The sequence below is a fragment of the Stenella coeruleoalba genome (assembly GCF_951394435.1).
Source record: "Stenella coeruleoalba genome assembly, chromosome: 18".
In the NCBI taxonomy this organism is placed as follows: Eukaryota; Metazoa; Chordata; class Mammalia; order Artiodactyla; family Delphinidae; genus Stenella; species Stenella coeruleoalba.
In genome coordinates, this window is record NC_137164.1 from 3,358,412 (window position 1) to 3,374,826 (window position 16,415).

General features: G+C 39.0%; 1 protein-coding gene across 4 annotated transcripts in view; it reads left to right on the plus strand.

Annotated features, from left to right (window-relative positions):
- NUP58 (nucleoporin 58) overlaps window positions 1-16,415 on the plus strand; it is a 35,038-nt gene that overhangs the window by 5,206 nt on the left and 13,417 nt on the right. For 2 of the 4 annotated variants that reach the window (XM_079902843.1, XM_079902844.1), the window contains exons 3-11: window positions 3,819-3,968; window positions 4,599-4,736; window positions 6,191-6,301; window positions 7,991-8,015; window positions 9,331-9,396; window positions 9,715-9,889; window positions 13,222-13,301; window positions 15,292-15,410; window positions 15,836-15,918. In XM_079902843.1, the coding sequence (XP_079758969.1) occupies window positions 3,819-3,968; window positions 4,599-4,736; window positions 6,191-6,301; window positions 7,991-8,015; window positions 9,331-9,396; window positions 9,715-9,889; window positions 13,222-13,301; window positions 15,292-15,410; window positions 15,836-15,918 (947 nt within the window). The remainder of the gene's footprint in view (window positions 1-3,818; window positions 3,969-4,598; window positions 4,737-6,190; window positions 6,302-7,990; window positions 8,016-9,330; window positions 9,397-9,714; window positions 9,890-13,221; window positions 13,302-15,291; window positions 15,411-15,835; window positions 15,919-16,415) is intronic. The other 2 variants (XM_079902845.1, XM_079902846.1) reach the window with 2 other exon arrangements.

The following is a 16,415-nucleotide window of genomic DNA, read 5'->3' on the forward strand; positions in this document are numbered from 1 at the left end:
AAGAGATGTTTCAAATTTTTTTATTATTAAAACAATTGTTGCACTGGGAAAAGGGCAGGAGGTAAAGGTTTCTGGTGGGCATTTCAACAATAAAAAGTTTTTTTAAAAAATACAGATATTTGGGCTTCCCTGGTGGCGCAGTGGTTGAGAATCTGCCTGCCAATGCAGGGGACACGGGTTCGAACCCTGGTCTGGGAAGATCCCACGTGCCGCGGAGCAACTAGGCCCGTGAGCCACAACTACTGAGCCTACGTGTCTGGAGCCTGTGCCCCGCAACAAGAGAGGCTGCGACAGTGAAAGGCCCGTGCACTGTGATGAAGAGTGGCCCCCGCTTGCCGCAACTAGAGAAAGCCCTCGCACAGAAACGAAGACCTAACACAGCCAAAACTAAAAAAAAAAAAAAAAAAAAAAAAAAAAAAAAAAAAAGTATAGCATTGTCTAGAGTCTGTGCATGTACTTTATTTCTGATATTTAATTAAAAAAATACAGATATTTTGTTATTATAAGCCAGCAATATGCTTCACTGGATCCACCATTTTAAAAGTTTACTTCCTTATTTACCTCTATTCTCTGCCCTCAGAGTCTCTTGGTCTGTGTAACCACCTTTTGCATTGAGCTGCCAGCCTTGACTGCAGCACTTTCACAGCTACACAGAAACCGTGGCAGAACTGCAGGCGTAAACGTGAGACCAGCCAGTGTGCCTCTTGAGACAGTGCCGCTGTTTTGTTTGGACTAGCTTTTTTCCTCCTTGCTGGATTTTGTTATAGGCAATAGTTGTTTGCACTTTACAACTCTTAATCCCTAATTGATCAAATTATACACAGCCTATGATACGAGAACCAGTGCTATAGAAGGAACGCTGTATTAGGCAGTGGTTGTGGTGGAAGATACTGTGATACGCGTTAGTCTTACCAGCAGTGTCATCACTCCCTGAGGGTGATTCCAAGTCTTGCCCTGTTACAGGCCAAAAGAATGCCATCTGCCACTGATGATTAAAGTTTATTTCTCTTTTTGTCCCCAGGAATAGCAACAGCTGTAACTACAGGATTAACTCCGAGTAGGAATTTTTGAGGGAAGGTCCCAGATCTCTGGTTTTTCTACTCTTTGCTAATCTCTCACAGAGCTGGGCTATAGAAGAAACATATAAGGAACTGAATATAGATCATAGATACTGACTTTTCAAAGAACCTTTCAGTATTTGACTATTTTTAAAAAATCGATGATTATGTAATCCTTTTTTAGTTCAGAAAAAAAAATTTAATACAGAATTGGCTTTTTCTGTCAAAATTTATTTCACATTTATATTTTCAGTCATTTAAGCCCTTTTAGTGAAAAAAGAACCAAACTTTAGGCCAGAAGTCTTGGAATTAAGCGCTGGTTGTACCTCTAAATAATTGTGAGGCCTTAGATGGTCATATCTGGCGGCTTTTAGTTATCTGTCAGATGAGGGTATTGTAATCAAAAGGTTTTGAATTCCCTTCCAGCTCAAAAATATCGTGGTTCTCTATCGTGATATGCTGCAGGGAATGTGGGTAACCAGGGTGACGGCACCTTGACCTGGATGCCAGGAAATGATGTGAAAGGACGAGAGGACAGTGAGGAACTGCAATTAAAGTGACTTAATTTAATTAAATGTAAACTTAAAATTGAAATAAATTAAAGATTGGTGAACTTGCCTCACTTAGATGCCACTTACATGTTATCAACAGAAAGCACGTCTGTCTACCACCAAAGTTTCGGACAGGACTGGTTACAAGGGCGAGCAGTTGGATCCTGTCCTGAGATTTTAGAGCCTGTGCGTGTTTCACAGCACGTTACTCTGGCAGGGACTTCCACTTGTGGCAAGGACGATCCAGAAGCATAGTTTCTGACTTCTTTTCTCTGAGTGCCTTCAGGAGAAGCCAAAATGCAGGTCATTCATAAATTCTCCGTTTATTAACTTAGCGTAACTACTAGTTCCTGGCTGTGGCCGGGAGTCTACACAATGCCTTGATCATTGAGTATCAGCGGAAGGTGGTGCAGGACCCTGATGAGGTCAGGGGCCGCTGGGTGCCTGAGCAAGACCTTCAGCCTGTTGTGAGGCAAAGGGAGCAGGCAGGCCGAGCGATGGGTTCTTGTGTCATCTGACATGCGCTCTAAGAGACGCATGAAAGGCACTAGGAAGGCTGAGGAGGAGAGGAGTTGTTGATTGGCGGGGCAGGAAGCACTGTTCCAGGCAGGAGGGGAGAGCGCAGAGGCCAGTCGTCAGAGGATCCAGGGAAACAGGAAAGGTACTTTGCTCGTGGAGTTTAGGATTCTGAGGGTAGGCATGGTAGGAAGAGGAGATTGGCGGAGCGGGTTAGGACCACATAGGAAAGGGTTTTGGGTACCAAGCCTTTAGAATCTATTTTAAAGACTAATGTATAGATTTAGTGGGAACCTTAAGTCGGGGGAATCGCCAGCATGTTATTTTGTTCTTTTTTAAAGTAACTGAGATAATTCCAAGAGTAGATTGGAGGTTGGAGGAGACTGATCGTGGAGGTTATTGTAATAGTTCTTGAGAGAGAGATGGCCTGAACTAAGGTTTTTGAGGATGTTTGTAATCCAGGGATATCTCTGAAGTAGAATTGACAGGGCTTGTACTGATATAATACAGGGGAGCGAGGGAATGTCAAGGATGATTATGATTTCTGGCTCGAGCAACCACATTGACCCTGGGGGATTTAGGAAATTTTTTTATAGGGAGATGTGTAGGGGTCCAGAGGGACATCCAGGTAGAGCTATAGCCTTTGGAGGCTCAGGTAGATGTAGATTTAGACCCACGAACATATAGTGAGATTCTGAAAGTGGGTGAGATGTTTCAGGAAGTGAGGGAGCAAGAATGGAGCCATCGGGAGGAGCATTTAAGAAGTGGACAGAGATACACAACTAGTACGTGTAAAGCAGATAGACAGCGAGGACCTGCTGTATAGCACAGGTAACTAGATTCAACATCTTGTAATAACCTATAATGGAAAAGAACCTGAAAAAGAATATATATGTGTGTGTGTGTGTATATGTATAAAACTGAATCACTTTGCTGTACAGCTGAATCGCTGTAAATCAGCTATACTTCAATTTAAAAAAAGAGGCGAGGGCTTCTCCGGTGGCGCAGTGGTTAAGAATCCACCTGCCAGTGCAGGGGACACGGGTTTGAGCCCTGGTCCGGGAAGATCTCACATGCCGCGGAGCAACTAAGCCCATGCGCCACAACTAATGAGCCCACGTGCCACAATTACTGAAGCCAGTGCGCCTAGAGCCCATGCTCCACAGCAAGAGAAGCCACCACAATGAGAAGACCATGCACCAGAACGATGAGTAGCCCCCGCTCGCTGCAACTAGAGAAAGCCCACACGCAGCAACGAAGACCCAGTGCAGCCAAAAATAAGTAAATAAATTAAAAAAATAAAAAGAGGTGAACCGAGGAGGGAGATGGACAGAAGGGACTGGAGGGCACTGACAGACACGGAAGCAGAGGAGGAGGATTTCAAGCAGCAGAGAAGATGTTTTAAATAGTCTTGGAGAAGAAGGACTGTGTTCTGTTGAGTGTAAAGGAAAGGAGGGGGAAGTGCCGTTTTAGGTGTATTTAGAGGTAGGGCTGAGATTGAGTTTCAGTGTTACCGCATAGATTGGATTTTCATCTTTAGTGTGCACCCTGATTTGGTGAATGGTTTTCCTCTCTCATACGTATGTAAGTACATATACCTTTGTTCCATCTACGAAAAGTAGACTTCTAGGCTCCTGATTGATACCTGTGTAATACACATGCAGCTACGGCAAGCTGGGATATTTTTTTACAGGCCCACCGGCCACCACCTCTGCGTCCACGGCAGGCTTCAGCTTAGGCTTCAGTAAACCCGCGGCGTCCGCCACACCGTTTGCGCTGCCCATCACGTCTGCCTCGGCTGGCGGTCTCACGCTCTCGTCCGCTCTGACGTCGACTCCTGCAGGTGAGGCGTGTCGGGGAAGGGTGGCATTTTCTGGTTGAGTTCTTATTTCCCTCGGTCAGTGAATGTAGGTATCCACCTTTGGTAAAGATAACTTCAGTTTGGGAGAATTTTTATTTCAGTCATTCAGCAGCGTTGACCTACTGAATTACTGGTTTGTGAAGATCAGCCTTGAGCATTAAAGCAGCAGAGGCCCTCTTGGAAGTTGGTCTCGTCTCTTTACAGAGCAAAGCAGGGGAGCGGGTGAGAGGGCACACGTGAAACTCTTGATGTCTGCGTTGTTTTCAAGGCGCACTTTGGTGACAGGGAAGGGTAGAGAGTTTGCATAAACCTTGCTTGCCTTAGGATTCATCTGGTTTTGAGTGTGGAGCTGGTGGCCTGGGTTGAAAACTCTATTACTGTCTGGAGTCACTTACCTGATACCATGCTGGTATTAACCAAAGCCCTTATTCCTGTCACTGGTTTTTGCTTTAAAGGTACTATTTCTTTCTGTTCTTAAGTATGTATAATGTTAGCTTTAGTGAGTGGTTTTTCTCAAGAGCCAGGTTTATCGTGACGTCAGTTTTTAAGAAGGTGTCTTGTGTTTTCTGTGATGCTCGCGCTCTTGGGGGCTTACGGGCTCACTGTTTATAGCGTCCACAGGATTCACTCTGAGCAGCCTGAGTGGGACGGCAGCTGCAGCCACCACTGCACCAGCAGGCCTCTCTTTAGGGGGAGCCTTGACGGGTTTGGGAGGGCCGCTTTTCCAAAGCGCAAGCACGGCAGCATCAGGTAACTGTGATATTTACTCTCCAGAAGAGTAAATATTCATGTTTAAATTTACTGTCTTTGTTTTGGTCTTTTGAGCAGATCATGTGGTCTCTTGAACCTTTATGTTTTCCTTTTAGTGTAAAAACTGAATTATAAAATAAAGTTGTTCATACATTATTGCCGTATTTTAGAAATGCATTTTCTCAGCATTGACTGACTAGGTAAGGAGGCAAGAAAGAGCCTGTTTCCGGAGTCAGTAAACTATTCTATAGAGAAATTTGTCTTTTTAATAAACGGCAGTTGGATAGTCTTGAATCGTTTAGCCTCTAAATTCACTGTGGCACAACTTGACCTCATAAGCCGGGTTCTGGGAATGGCTTTCTGTTATAGATGTTAGGAAAGGGTGTTAGAGTGCTTTGAAGTCAGGATATTAAAAACAAGTATTAAATGATTTTATTATAGTCAATTTTGTAAGTGTCTTCTAATAACCAAATCATTAGTTGACTATAATGTACATTTCTTTGCAGGATAAATAAACATCTTTCCCAAAGATTCCCATGGGAGCAAACCACAAAAATAATAGAAACAAGAGTTAGAGGGTAGTTTTTGTGTCTTGTTATTAAGTTTTTAGGTCTGTTCTGAATTTTGTTAGGTTCTTTGACACAATATTCAATGCTTACTTTATGGTTATGTTAACCTAAACGTGCCACTGATTTTTTAAAAATTCATAACATTCATTCAGCTGTGTTTTTTAACACATTATCAGGATTTAAATCCAGTTTTCATTTATCCCATGCTCTTATCCAGTATATCCTGCTATTTCCTGTTTTTAAAGTAAATAGCATCTTGTCTAAAAACACAATTGTGTCAGCTTGAGAATGCATGGACTTATGTGATTGACCAGTGCAGGATCTTTGAAATTTTGCTTATTTTATTTATTTATTTTATTTAATTTATTTTATTTATTTTCCCCCAGCTTTGTTGAGGTGTGATTGACAAATAAAATTGTGAGATATTTAAAGTGTACAACATAAAGATTTGACTGTATACATTGTTTCCCCCCCATCAAGTTAATTAACACATCCGGTACTACATTATTTTAAAAGTATAGAATTCCAAAGCATGATTGGAAGACAAGATGTATTCACCTGAAAATATGCAAACTAAAACTGCTTTGATAGAGAGGGTTTAAAAACAACAAATAAAATCGAGTATCCACAAATATCCATGAACAGATATATTCTGGCCGTTTTAATAAATAAAATCACATCATTCAAACTACATATACCATTGAATCCAAGCGAGATTATCAGTCTTTGTCCAAAGCATGCTCTAGACTTGTATCTTACTATTTGTCTAAATCAAGAATGAAAATAATCTGGGATCCAACTTAAATGTATTTGAGTGCTTTGGTCAGTGGGGAAATCATTATAAAGACTGAGGAACTTCATGAGTGGCATCTGGCTTGTTTGTAGGACTTGGACAAAATGCTTTAGGTCTGTCTCTGGGAACTGCAGCAGCTACTTCAGCTGCTGGCAACGAAGGCCTTGGAGGCATAGATTTTAGCAGCTCATCGGATAAAAAGAGTAAGTAATGTTACTCTTAATTTCACGTTCTAACAGTGCTGTTTACGGAACTGAAATTCCTATGTCTGGAAGACTGTTAGTTAAATATTCAATAGTAAAGGTATTATTTTTAAGTTTGCATTATAGTTCACAAATTTTGTGTGTGTTGTGCATTTAAGATTTTATTTTTGTAGACAGATTTGTATGTGCATATGTCTTATGTAACTATCTTAATGCGTGTTTTAATATGCATTTTAAAAATCGGGACCGTGTACATGTTTTGTAACCTGTTCTTTCTCGTGTAATATATCACAAGTTTTAGTCAGTGTCCGTAATTCTTTACAAATATTTTAATGCTGCTTAATGTCAGTTTTATGAATGGATGTGTCATCGTGCAGTCAGCCACCATCCTGCGGTTAGTGTTTGTTTCCAGATCTTCGCTCTGGGAAGCGTCACTGTATTGGGTATCCTTGTAGAGAGAGGCAACATAGTATGGTAGTTAAGTGTCAGCTCTGTAGCTGGTTTGCTGGCTGCAGGTCCTGGCTTAGCTGTTCACAGGCTCTGTGACCTTATTCAGGCTATCTCGGTGCTTTGTAAAGTAGGGGAAATAACAGTCCCTGCTTCATGGGGTTGGTTTGAGGATTGCTGTTTGTAAAACCTTAGGAGAGCCAGGCACGCAGAAGATGCTGTGTGCTTTTATTATAAATTTTGTTCATATTTTGGTTATTTCCTTAGGGCAGATACCTAGAAATCGAATCATAGGCTTATAGGGAGGGACATTTTGGAGTCTCTTGGCATATATTGTGAAATTGCTTTCCAGAAAGGTTTTACCACTTTATTTACTCACCAACCAGTATGAAAATGCCCTTTTTGCTGTGCTCTTGGCATGCCTAATATTCTTTAAAAACTTTTTTCCAACCCAAATTCATTTTGCACTTTTTTTGTGGTTGTTGGTTGTGTGTGTGTGATCTGCTTGTTTGTTTCGCAACGCCTATTCTGTTTCTGATGAAAGCATGTTCGGCTGGAGCGCGTGCGTACACACTGCACTGACCGCTTGGAAGAGCTTAGAATGGCATGATGCATGAAGTTGTAAAATATTCAGTGTCCTGTATCTGTATAGGGATTTCAGAAATTGGACATGGGTTTTATTGTAGGAGATACTTGTTTTAAAGAGTGAATTACTATCCTAAAAGTTGGTAAAATCCTTTTAATCTTAGAAAATTTGGATTTATTTCTCTTTGAATGAAAAATTTTAAACATAAGGTCCTGTCTCTTGTTTTTACTTAATTTTCTTTGTAGTAACTCCATAATTCAAAAAATAGCCTTAGATGTTTTAGCAACTTATTTTTTTTTCTCAGGTGGAGCAGCCTGTTAAGAGGGCCTTAAAAAGTGTCAGATAAAGCTCTCAGGAGTTAAACTCCTAGGCAAGAAGATTTTTCAGGGAAGATAGTTGAAAAAGGAAGATTCTTGCCCTTGAAAGAAATGGATGCACATCAGCTACATAACTGTGTTTATGTGTACATAAACATGTCTGTAACATGCTGTGTTTAGAGTTCGTGACAAGTCGTGACATCACCTGCTGTTTAAGAGGCATTCTAAGAAATCCTTAACAATTTTTATTTATACTTTAGTTTGTGTTAACTTAAAATTTGTATTTGGAATACATTGATAAATAACCTATTTTTACACGAAGCTTCTTGAATTTTCTAGGTGATAAAACGGGGACAAGACCAGAGTAAGTTTACAGTTTGACTTTTAAAATATTTTAATTAAAGAGTTTTACTTATTAAACTATAGGCCAATGTATGGTTGGAAGTAAATGGAACCTTATAGGTACTTAGAAGAAAAATTCTTTTAAAGTTTTTGTCAAAAATAAAATAATAAGCATAGGCTCTGGAGAGATTATGGAAGGTCAGATCTTTAAGAAAATTTATAACCATTTATTTCTAGGAAATAGTTGGTTTTCCCCAAATAATATAAATAAACACAAATATATGTATGTGTCTTTTTAACTTAGTAAATGTTGAACAACTCATGGAACTTTACTCTTGGAGCACTTTTTATTTATATATACAAATTAAAAATGTATATATACTGTTTATTTTATATATAAATTACTGTCCCAGCACCATTCACTGATGTTGAAGAGGGAGAATAGCCTCCATGTACGTCATATATACATTTGAAGATCATTATTTTCTTGCCAATTGTATTCTCCCATAATTTCTATTACATTAAATAAAACATTTGTAAGTAAATGACGAAGCTCCCGCCTCCCAAACATCTTGTGTGTATTTGTTACGTAAAGGGGGAAGCAGCGAGAGCCTGCCGTTTGCTCAGGGTTATGTCCCCGAAGTTGTACAGATCTGCGGCTCCCGCCATTACAGCCCAGTTACATTTATTCCTGTCTTCCTTAAATAGTCATCAATCCTTTAAGCTACTCCTAGGTCTTATTTTGTTGAAGAACAGATTGACGTTGTAAAATATTGTGAGCAACTCATTGTGAGAAGTTTTTCAGACTTCCTTTAGTGAATGCTGTAATATTTTTGAACTGAATGAAAAGTCAGTCATGGAATTTTTGAGCTGGAGGAACTTAAATTAATATTTCATCCCGTCTGTAGTATTTTCTTATTTTGTTCTTGAACATTTAGTCAAATGCATCTAGGTGTACTTATAATAGATGCCAATCTCCTTAGAAAAGAAACCTCCATGTCAGATGAATTGTTAGTTATTTTGTAGATCATGAAGTTTATTGTTCTTTATAAAGAACTTCAAGATCATCCAGGAAGACTGTAAATGGGGAATATTTGCTCTGTTTTCTTGTATCTTAACACATACTGTTGTAGAACTCAGCTGTCAGCTTTTTTTTTCCTAACATCTTTATTAGAATATAATTGTTTTACAATGTTGTGTTAATTTCTGCTGTACAACACAGTGAATCAGCTATAGGTATGGAAGACCTAAAGAGACATTGCTCCAAAGAAGATGTACAGATAGCTGTCAGCTTTTTATGATCTCTGGTATTAATGCGCCTGTGGCATCTTTCTTAGGGATAGTAAAGCACTGAAGGATGAGACTCTACCTTCTGTCATCTGCCAGGACGTGGACAACCTGCAGTAAGTGTGTGAGGTGTCATCAGTAGATGAATCAGACTGGAGTGCTGGGAGGTGTTTCAGGGGGACCCTCTCCTCCTCCTAAGTGTTTTAACTTGGGGAGCATTGTGGTGCTTTTAGAAATCAGGGAGAACACAGAACAATGGAATTAAATAAATAAAGGAATTAAAATTCTGTGACTGCCATTCTGTGAACTCTAGGTGAATTTTTAATAGTTGCTTCTTAAAACACTTGGACTTAAAACTCTCACCAGTCTACTTTTTTTTCTGTATAAAACCAAAGGTGTATTTTTTTAAAACTGAGTTTTATTTATTTTTTTAGGAAATTTGTGAAGGAACAAAAACAAGTCCAAGAAGAAATTAGTAGAATGTCTTCAAAAGCAATGCTTAAAGTGCAGGAAGATATTAAAGCTCTGAAGCAGCTTTTGTCATTGGCTGCCAGTGGATTACAGAGGAACACTCTCAATATTGACAAATTGAAAATAGAAACTGCTCAGGTAAACTGTCATTTCATTGTAGGATTTTTGTTTGTTTGTTTTTCAAATAGAAATAGGTCTTTTTAAAATTATGAAGTTTCATACCGACATGCTATAAGAAAACCGTACAGTGCATATACTTTTAAATTACTATACTAATAGTTACTGGGTTTTATTGAGCATTTACTATGTATGAGGCAGTATTCTAAGCAATTTAGATATATTAACCTAGTGATTTTTCACAACAGCCCTATGAGGTAGGTACTGTTATTACCTCAAACAAGAAAACAGGAGAGCTTTGTTTCTAAGAGCGTAGATTCAGACCCTGGTGACCCAGCTCTAAGCTTATGCTCCGACTGCTTTGTTTCACAAGCATGCCTACTGCCTAAATTATTATATTATACAAGAGGGAAAAACACATTTTTTTAATCTGTCAGTTGTTAAATATAAATTATATCATGCTTTATAGATATTAAGTTCCAGTGACTTGCTAGTTTCGTTAGGTCTTAGTTAATAAAAATGGTAATGAGGCTAATACCTTCTGTCACTAATGTCTACTTGCTTCTTGTCCCGGTGGTATAATATATAACGTAAAATATCTTCTTTATATCAGTGGGGAAGAATGATGATAGATGATTTACTTGTTTTATATTTCACAGTTATACAGTATACTTGATCTGATCGTGGCAATCTAGAAATCTTTCCCTAAAGTTTTCCCTGATCTGTTAATGAACTTTATGTGATATGCCTTTTTAATGGGTTTATCAGAGTGCTATGCTCTTCATAAATTAAGTGATAATATTTTAAGTAAAAATTTTTTAAGTGCTTTGTGTCTTTTTATTGAACTGTAATTGACATATAACGTTATTAGTTTTAGGTGTACAACGTAATGATTCAATGTTTGTGTATGTTGTGAAATGATGACCACAAGAAGTCTAATTAATACCCATCAGCACAAATAGTTACAATTTTTTTTCCTCTTCAGATGAGAACTTTTAAGATCTACAGTCTTAGCAACTTTCAGGTGTACAGTGTAGTATTGTTACCTGTTGTCACCAGGCTGTATCCCCAGGACTTACGTATTTTGTAACTGGAAGTTTCTACCTGCTTATGTGTCTTTAAGTCAACTATTGGAGAATACTTCGTGACATTTTTAATAAATGTGTTACCAAAAAAAAGCTAATCTAAACTATGATACTTAAAGAGGATTCAAAGGCTTTATTGTCTGCTTTCACGTTTCCTGGTCACTTACAAATGCTTTGGTTAAATATGAATAAAGTATTCCCCCATGTTTCCTGCCCACTTATTCTTCCCTTATCATCAAATATTTCAGATATCAGAATTTCCTAGGAGGAACAGAATGTTACTTAAGCCTTTAGACTGTGGAGAGTGCTTTGACTCTGATTAAACATTATAGGAAATTCTAAATTTCATGTGTGAAATTTTTATGAAATTATATGCACAAGGTCATTATCAAAGTAATAGAGGAGGCAAACTCAAGGGAAAAAAATGAACACAAGAATGGGAACCATTGTAACTCTCACACTGGGTGATTCCATCCACAAGCACTTGTGAGACACTTGTCACATAACCAGACTTGTCTTTCAGAGACAAAAGGAGAAACTCCAAAGTGCTAACGTCTCGTGGGGTAAGTGAAGTGCTCAAAGACTGAGAGAGAAGAGGGTGGGAGTCGAGAGTTCCCTTGAGGGAAAATGGCTTCTGAGTTGCGTTGAGGAAAGTTTATATGAGAACTCAAAGGGGTTTGCTCTGTGGTTTCTCTTATTTCAAATACACAGGGATTCGTGCTGTACCCACAGTCTCGTGAATTGCCAGTTGAAAACAGAAACATTCTGACTCCCTTAGTGAAGGAGTTATCCATCTTATTAAATCCAAAACCTTTTGTTCAAAGAAAGCCTTTCTGGGAAATAAAAGCAATTCTGAGGTAAGGAGCAGCGTTGAAGTTGTGAAGGCCAGAACCTTATGGAAGCGAAGTCTTTCACATGCCCCGTTTGGGGGACATCACTTAAGAGTTCAGATAAGTTGCGTGGTTAATGTTTTCTATGGGCAGGGCAGGTGCCACGTGGTTCATTGAAGTTATATTGCTGAATCCACAAATTCAGAGAACCTTTTTAAGTATCTGTTATGTGCAGAGCACTTCCTCTGGCATTTGGGATCAAAACGCTTACAGTATCCTAGGGAGAGTGAGCTAAAGCACTCACGTAAGTGTTCCAGGGACAAGGTGTGACGGAGTGCAGAGGGCTCAGTGGGCGCTTCCAGCCCCCCTCCGGAGCAGGGTGGAGCGGTAGTGGCACACTCAGAGTTGAGCCTCCAGAGCTGCGGCGGTGGTTCCCAGGCCGCGAGGAAGCGGCAGGGTGACGGGGAAGGCACGGAGGCAGGAAGAGGGCGTGTTGGAGGACCCGCAGGCTGTTAAGCGTTACGGGAGGGGGCCCCGCCAGTGAGACCCAGGCGCGGCTCAGCACTGGGCAGTCCAGGCTCTGGGCCCGTGTCCAGAGTCACAGGACGGAAGGCTGAGGTGGAGGGTAACACGGAGGTGGAAGGGACAGTTAGAGACTTCACAGCTGGGCAGTAAAATGAGGGTAGAAGTTGCTGCAGGAGACATAAAGTTAGGATAAGAGACTTCTTTTTAAGTAAGGGAAACTTAAATAGGCGTTGAAATAGAGGTTGCAGAAGCAATGAAATGATAGGAATGTGGAGTGTAAGTGGGTTAGACGCATTATGAGTCTTGAAAAACCATTGGCTGGAAGATAAGAGTGGCACTGCAGAGGAGTGGAAGGGAGGTTAAGTGTGTGAGGCATACAAAATTGGGCCCCTCGACTCAGGTCTCAGGTCTTCCAGCTACGTGGCCTTGGGCAAATTACTTAATGTCTCTGTAACTTCGTCACCCACTTTATAGAGTTGTTACTGAGGAGTGACCGTGATAATAGAAGGGGAGCCTGTAGCACAGGGCTTGGTACACAGTAAGTAAGTACCCAGAATGTTAACTGCTGCTGTCATCAACCTCAGGGTTATTACTACTACCTTGCTTTTTTTAAATAGTGTTTTCTATAGTTGTATTATTGCAGATTTTAAAATAGCAACACCGTCTTTAACTGTGGATGAATTGACTTCACAAATCCTACAGGAATCCATGGTTTCTTAAAATAGACCATAAATTTATTATAAAGTTTGTTAAAAGTGTAGTTTGTCTTGCCTGGAAGCGGCTTCATCCATAAGTTCTCACAGCATATGAAGCTCCAGGAATGGCGTTGTTGAAGTTTCAGTCCAGAGGTAGTCGGTATTTTTAGCCTGACTTTTAATTGACTTTTTCTTTTTCTTAACCTCTATTATATCAGGAGTTAAAAAATGCTGAAATAGCTTTAAGAACCCAGAAAACACCACCTGGACTCCAACATGAGAATACAGCTCCTGCTGAGTAAGTTAAACAAATGTTTCTCTCTTTAAAAAAGCAGAACAGTAAAAACAGTATACAGGGTAGGGATTTTTAGTTTACTTTGTAGCAAGTCTGGGCACCTTATGTGGATATTTAAATTTAATTCTCATCATAACTCTGAGAGGGTATATCATCCCCATTTTATTGAAGGGTAAGTGAAGGCTAAGGTCTGAGCTTTTACCCACTATTATGCAGTTGCACTTCATATTACTTACAGGGTCTATTCTACTTGATTACATTGTGCAGAGAGTAGAAACTTATACCCATAAGGACTTTCAATTAAAAAATACTTTATGATAGTCCCTTCCTTAAACAGGGCATACTAAGTATAGTTTAGCTCTTTCACGTATTTCCATAACTTTTATTTGCATACATAATAAATCTTCAGGAAGAAAAATTACAAAGTGTAGATAAGTGAACCTGAAAAAGCCGCCTGTACCCAGCTTGTATATTCATGTGGTTTCCATGCATGTGGTATGTGTCTTGCCTGTGTTGTGCAAGAGAGTAATAGCTCATATTCTCAAATGCTTGCCACATGCCGCACAGCGCGCTTGGCCCCTCACCTGCTGGATCTGCTTTCCCACAAACCCTCCACAGCTGTCACAGTCCAGTCTTAGAAATGAGGAGCCTGCGGCATGAAGAGGAGAGTCCTGAGCTTCTGCGCGGTAGGGGTCTGGTTGACTCCTGGCCCCTCACCCTTTTGTTTTGTTTTTTCTTTTTATTATACTTTCAGATTTACAAAAAAAGTTTCAAGAATGAAACAAAGAATTCTCATGTATCTTCCATCCAGATTCCCTGCATGTTAACATTTCTACTGCAGTTTCGTTCCTTGCTCTCCATATGTGTAAATACATTTTCCCCCTGGACAGTTAGGGTTGTTTGCAGACATGATACCCGTTAATGCTTGAGTACTTTAGAGTGTATTTCTTAAACATAAGGATATTCTCTTACGTAACCATAGTACAGTGATCAAAATCAGGAAATGGACAATAACAGTGATACTCCTGATATCTTATTCGGATTAGCATGGGGTGAGCTCCTTCGCTGGACTTCCTCAGTATTTTATTCTGCTGTCTTGTTCTTCATGCTGCCATCAGAGATAATTTTGAGATGGGTTGAATTGTGTGATTTTCCACTGTGAAAAGCTTTCACAGTTCCCCATTTCTCGTGGAGTCGTGTTCAGACTGCGTTTTGTGCTATTCAAGGTCCCTTTTTATCTTTCTAGCATTCTCTCGTTAAATTTATCAGAATAGTGATTATAATTACGTACTCTTTCTGTAGCACACTGTAGTGTTTTCAGATTATAAATACCAGTAGTATTTCAGATTATAAACATAAGAACTGTAAGTATTTGGCTGTAAAATCTAGTTGACAATTGCACGGGTTTTTTTGAACTTTTTCTTTTGAATTTTAGACTTATAGAAAAGTTTGAAAAATGGTAGTACAAAGAATTTTTTTATATCCCTTACCTGCTTCCCTTACTGTTAACATATTACATAATCATAGTATAATTATCAAGAACAGGATTAACATTGGTACTATATTAACCAAAATACAGAACTTATTTGAATTTTACTCTTTTCCACTAATGCACTTTTTCTGTTCTAGGATTCTTTTCACACTGGATTTAGTTGTTATTTCTCCTTAGTCACTTCCAATCCGTAACATTTATTCAGTCTTTCCTTTTCTTTGATGACCTTGACATTTTTGAAGAGTATTATTTTGTAGATTATCCCTTAATTGGTATTTTTTCATGATGGAGTAAGGCTGTGCATCTATTTTTCATACCTTGATAACTTACAAGTTTGGGTTTTTGTTTCAATAATACCTCTGTCACTTAAAGATACATTATGTCATCAGACTAATTCAAAGGCCCTACTTAAATAAACAGGGGCATATTTTTGTTGGAATTTTGAATATAAAGGAAACAGTGTTTTAAAACTGATCTGACTTGGTAAATGTTATTGTATAGCTACTTCAGAATCCTGGTTCAGCAGTTTGAGGTGCAGCTCCAGCAGTACAGACAACAGATTGAAGAACTGGAAAACCATCTTGCCACCCAAGCGAACAATTCACACATCACCCCTCAAGGTAATATGCTTTCCGTGGTAATTTTTTTTTTAATAGCACTGTTTTTTCAGTTAGAGAGCTTAAGCTGTTATATAGTCGATATTCTAGATTATTACTAGTAGTTGTCTTAAACTGCCGTAAGACAATTTCCTTAAAAGTCCTCGATTAGATCTTTATTTCCTATAAATATAAAATGCTTTGTTATGAATTATTATGATGTAATGGCAGATGTCCTAGGGCACCCCACCCACCCACCCCGCCCCCCAGGTTACTGATGGAGGAATCCTTCTCTCAGTCTGTTCTGCTGTCTTCTCTCATCCATGGAAGTATTGGTGTAGTTTATTCATCCTGTACATTAACTGTGCCAAAAATTGGACTCAAGTAATAGAAAAATGCTATCGATTGTCGTATACATATTTGTGTGATAATATGATTTTCTCTTATAGATTTGTCAATGGCTATGCAGAAAATTTATCAGACATTTGTAGCTTTAGCTGCACAACTTCAGTCTATTCATGAAAATGTGAAGGTAAGTTCTCATTGCCTGTTCATCTATCTGGACATCTACACCCAAGTGAAGTATTTATTTGTTCATTCACAGGACAAAAGTATCCATGCTTACTACAGAAATAGCTAAAATTATATGTAAGTGAAAAAGACTAAAACTAAAATAATCCAGATCACGCCCAGACACAACCATGGATAAGATCTTTAAAAAAAAAACAAGATCCAAGTGTCCTATGCACTCTGTTATTTTAACTTTTTTCATCATTGTGAACCACATTCCACGTTCATACACACACTTCTTCACCATCGTCTTTAGTAGTCAGGATTTCACTGCATGTGTGTACGTAGTCTGTGTAGCTCGTTGTCTTCTGTTGGACATTGGGTTGTTTCCATCTCTTTTAGTTTATTTCTGTAGATAGTAAACAGTCTTAGTAGCAAAATCATGTCTCACTGCTTTAATTTTATGTGTGTTTTAAATGTTTATTGATCCCTGCATAAAAAAAAGCTTGCTAACAACAT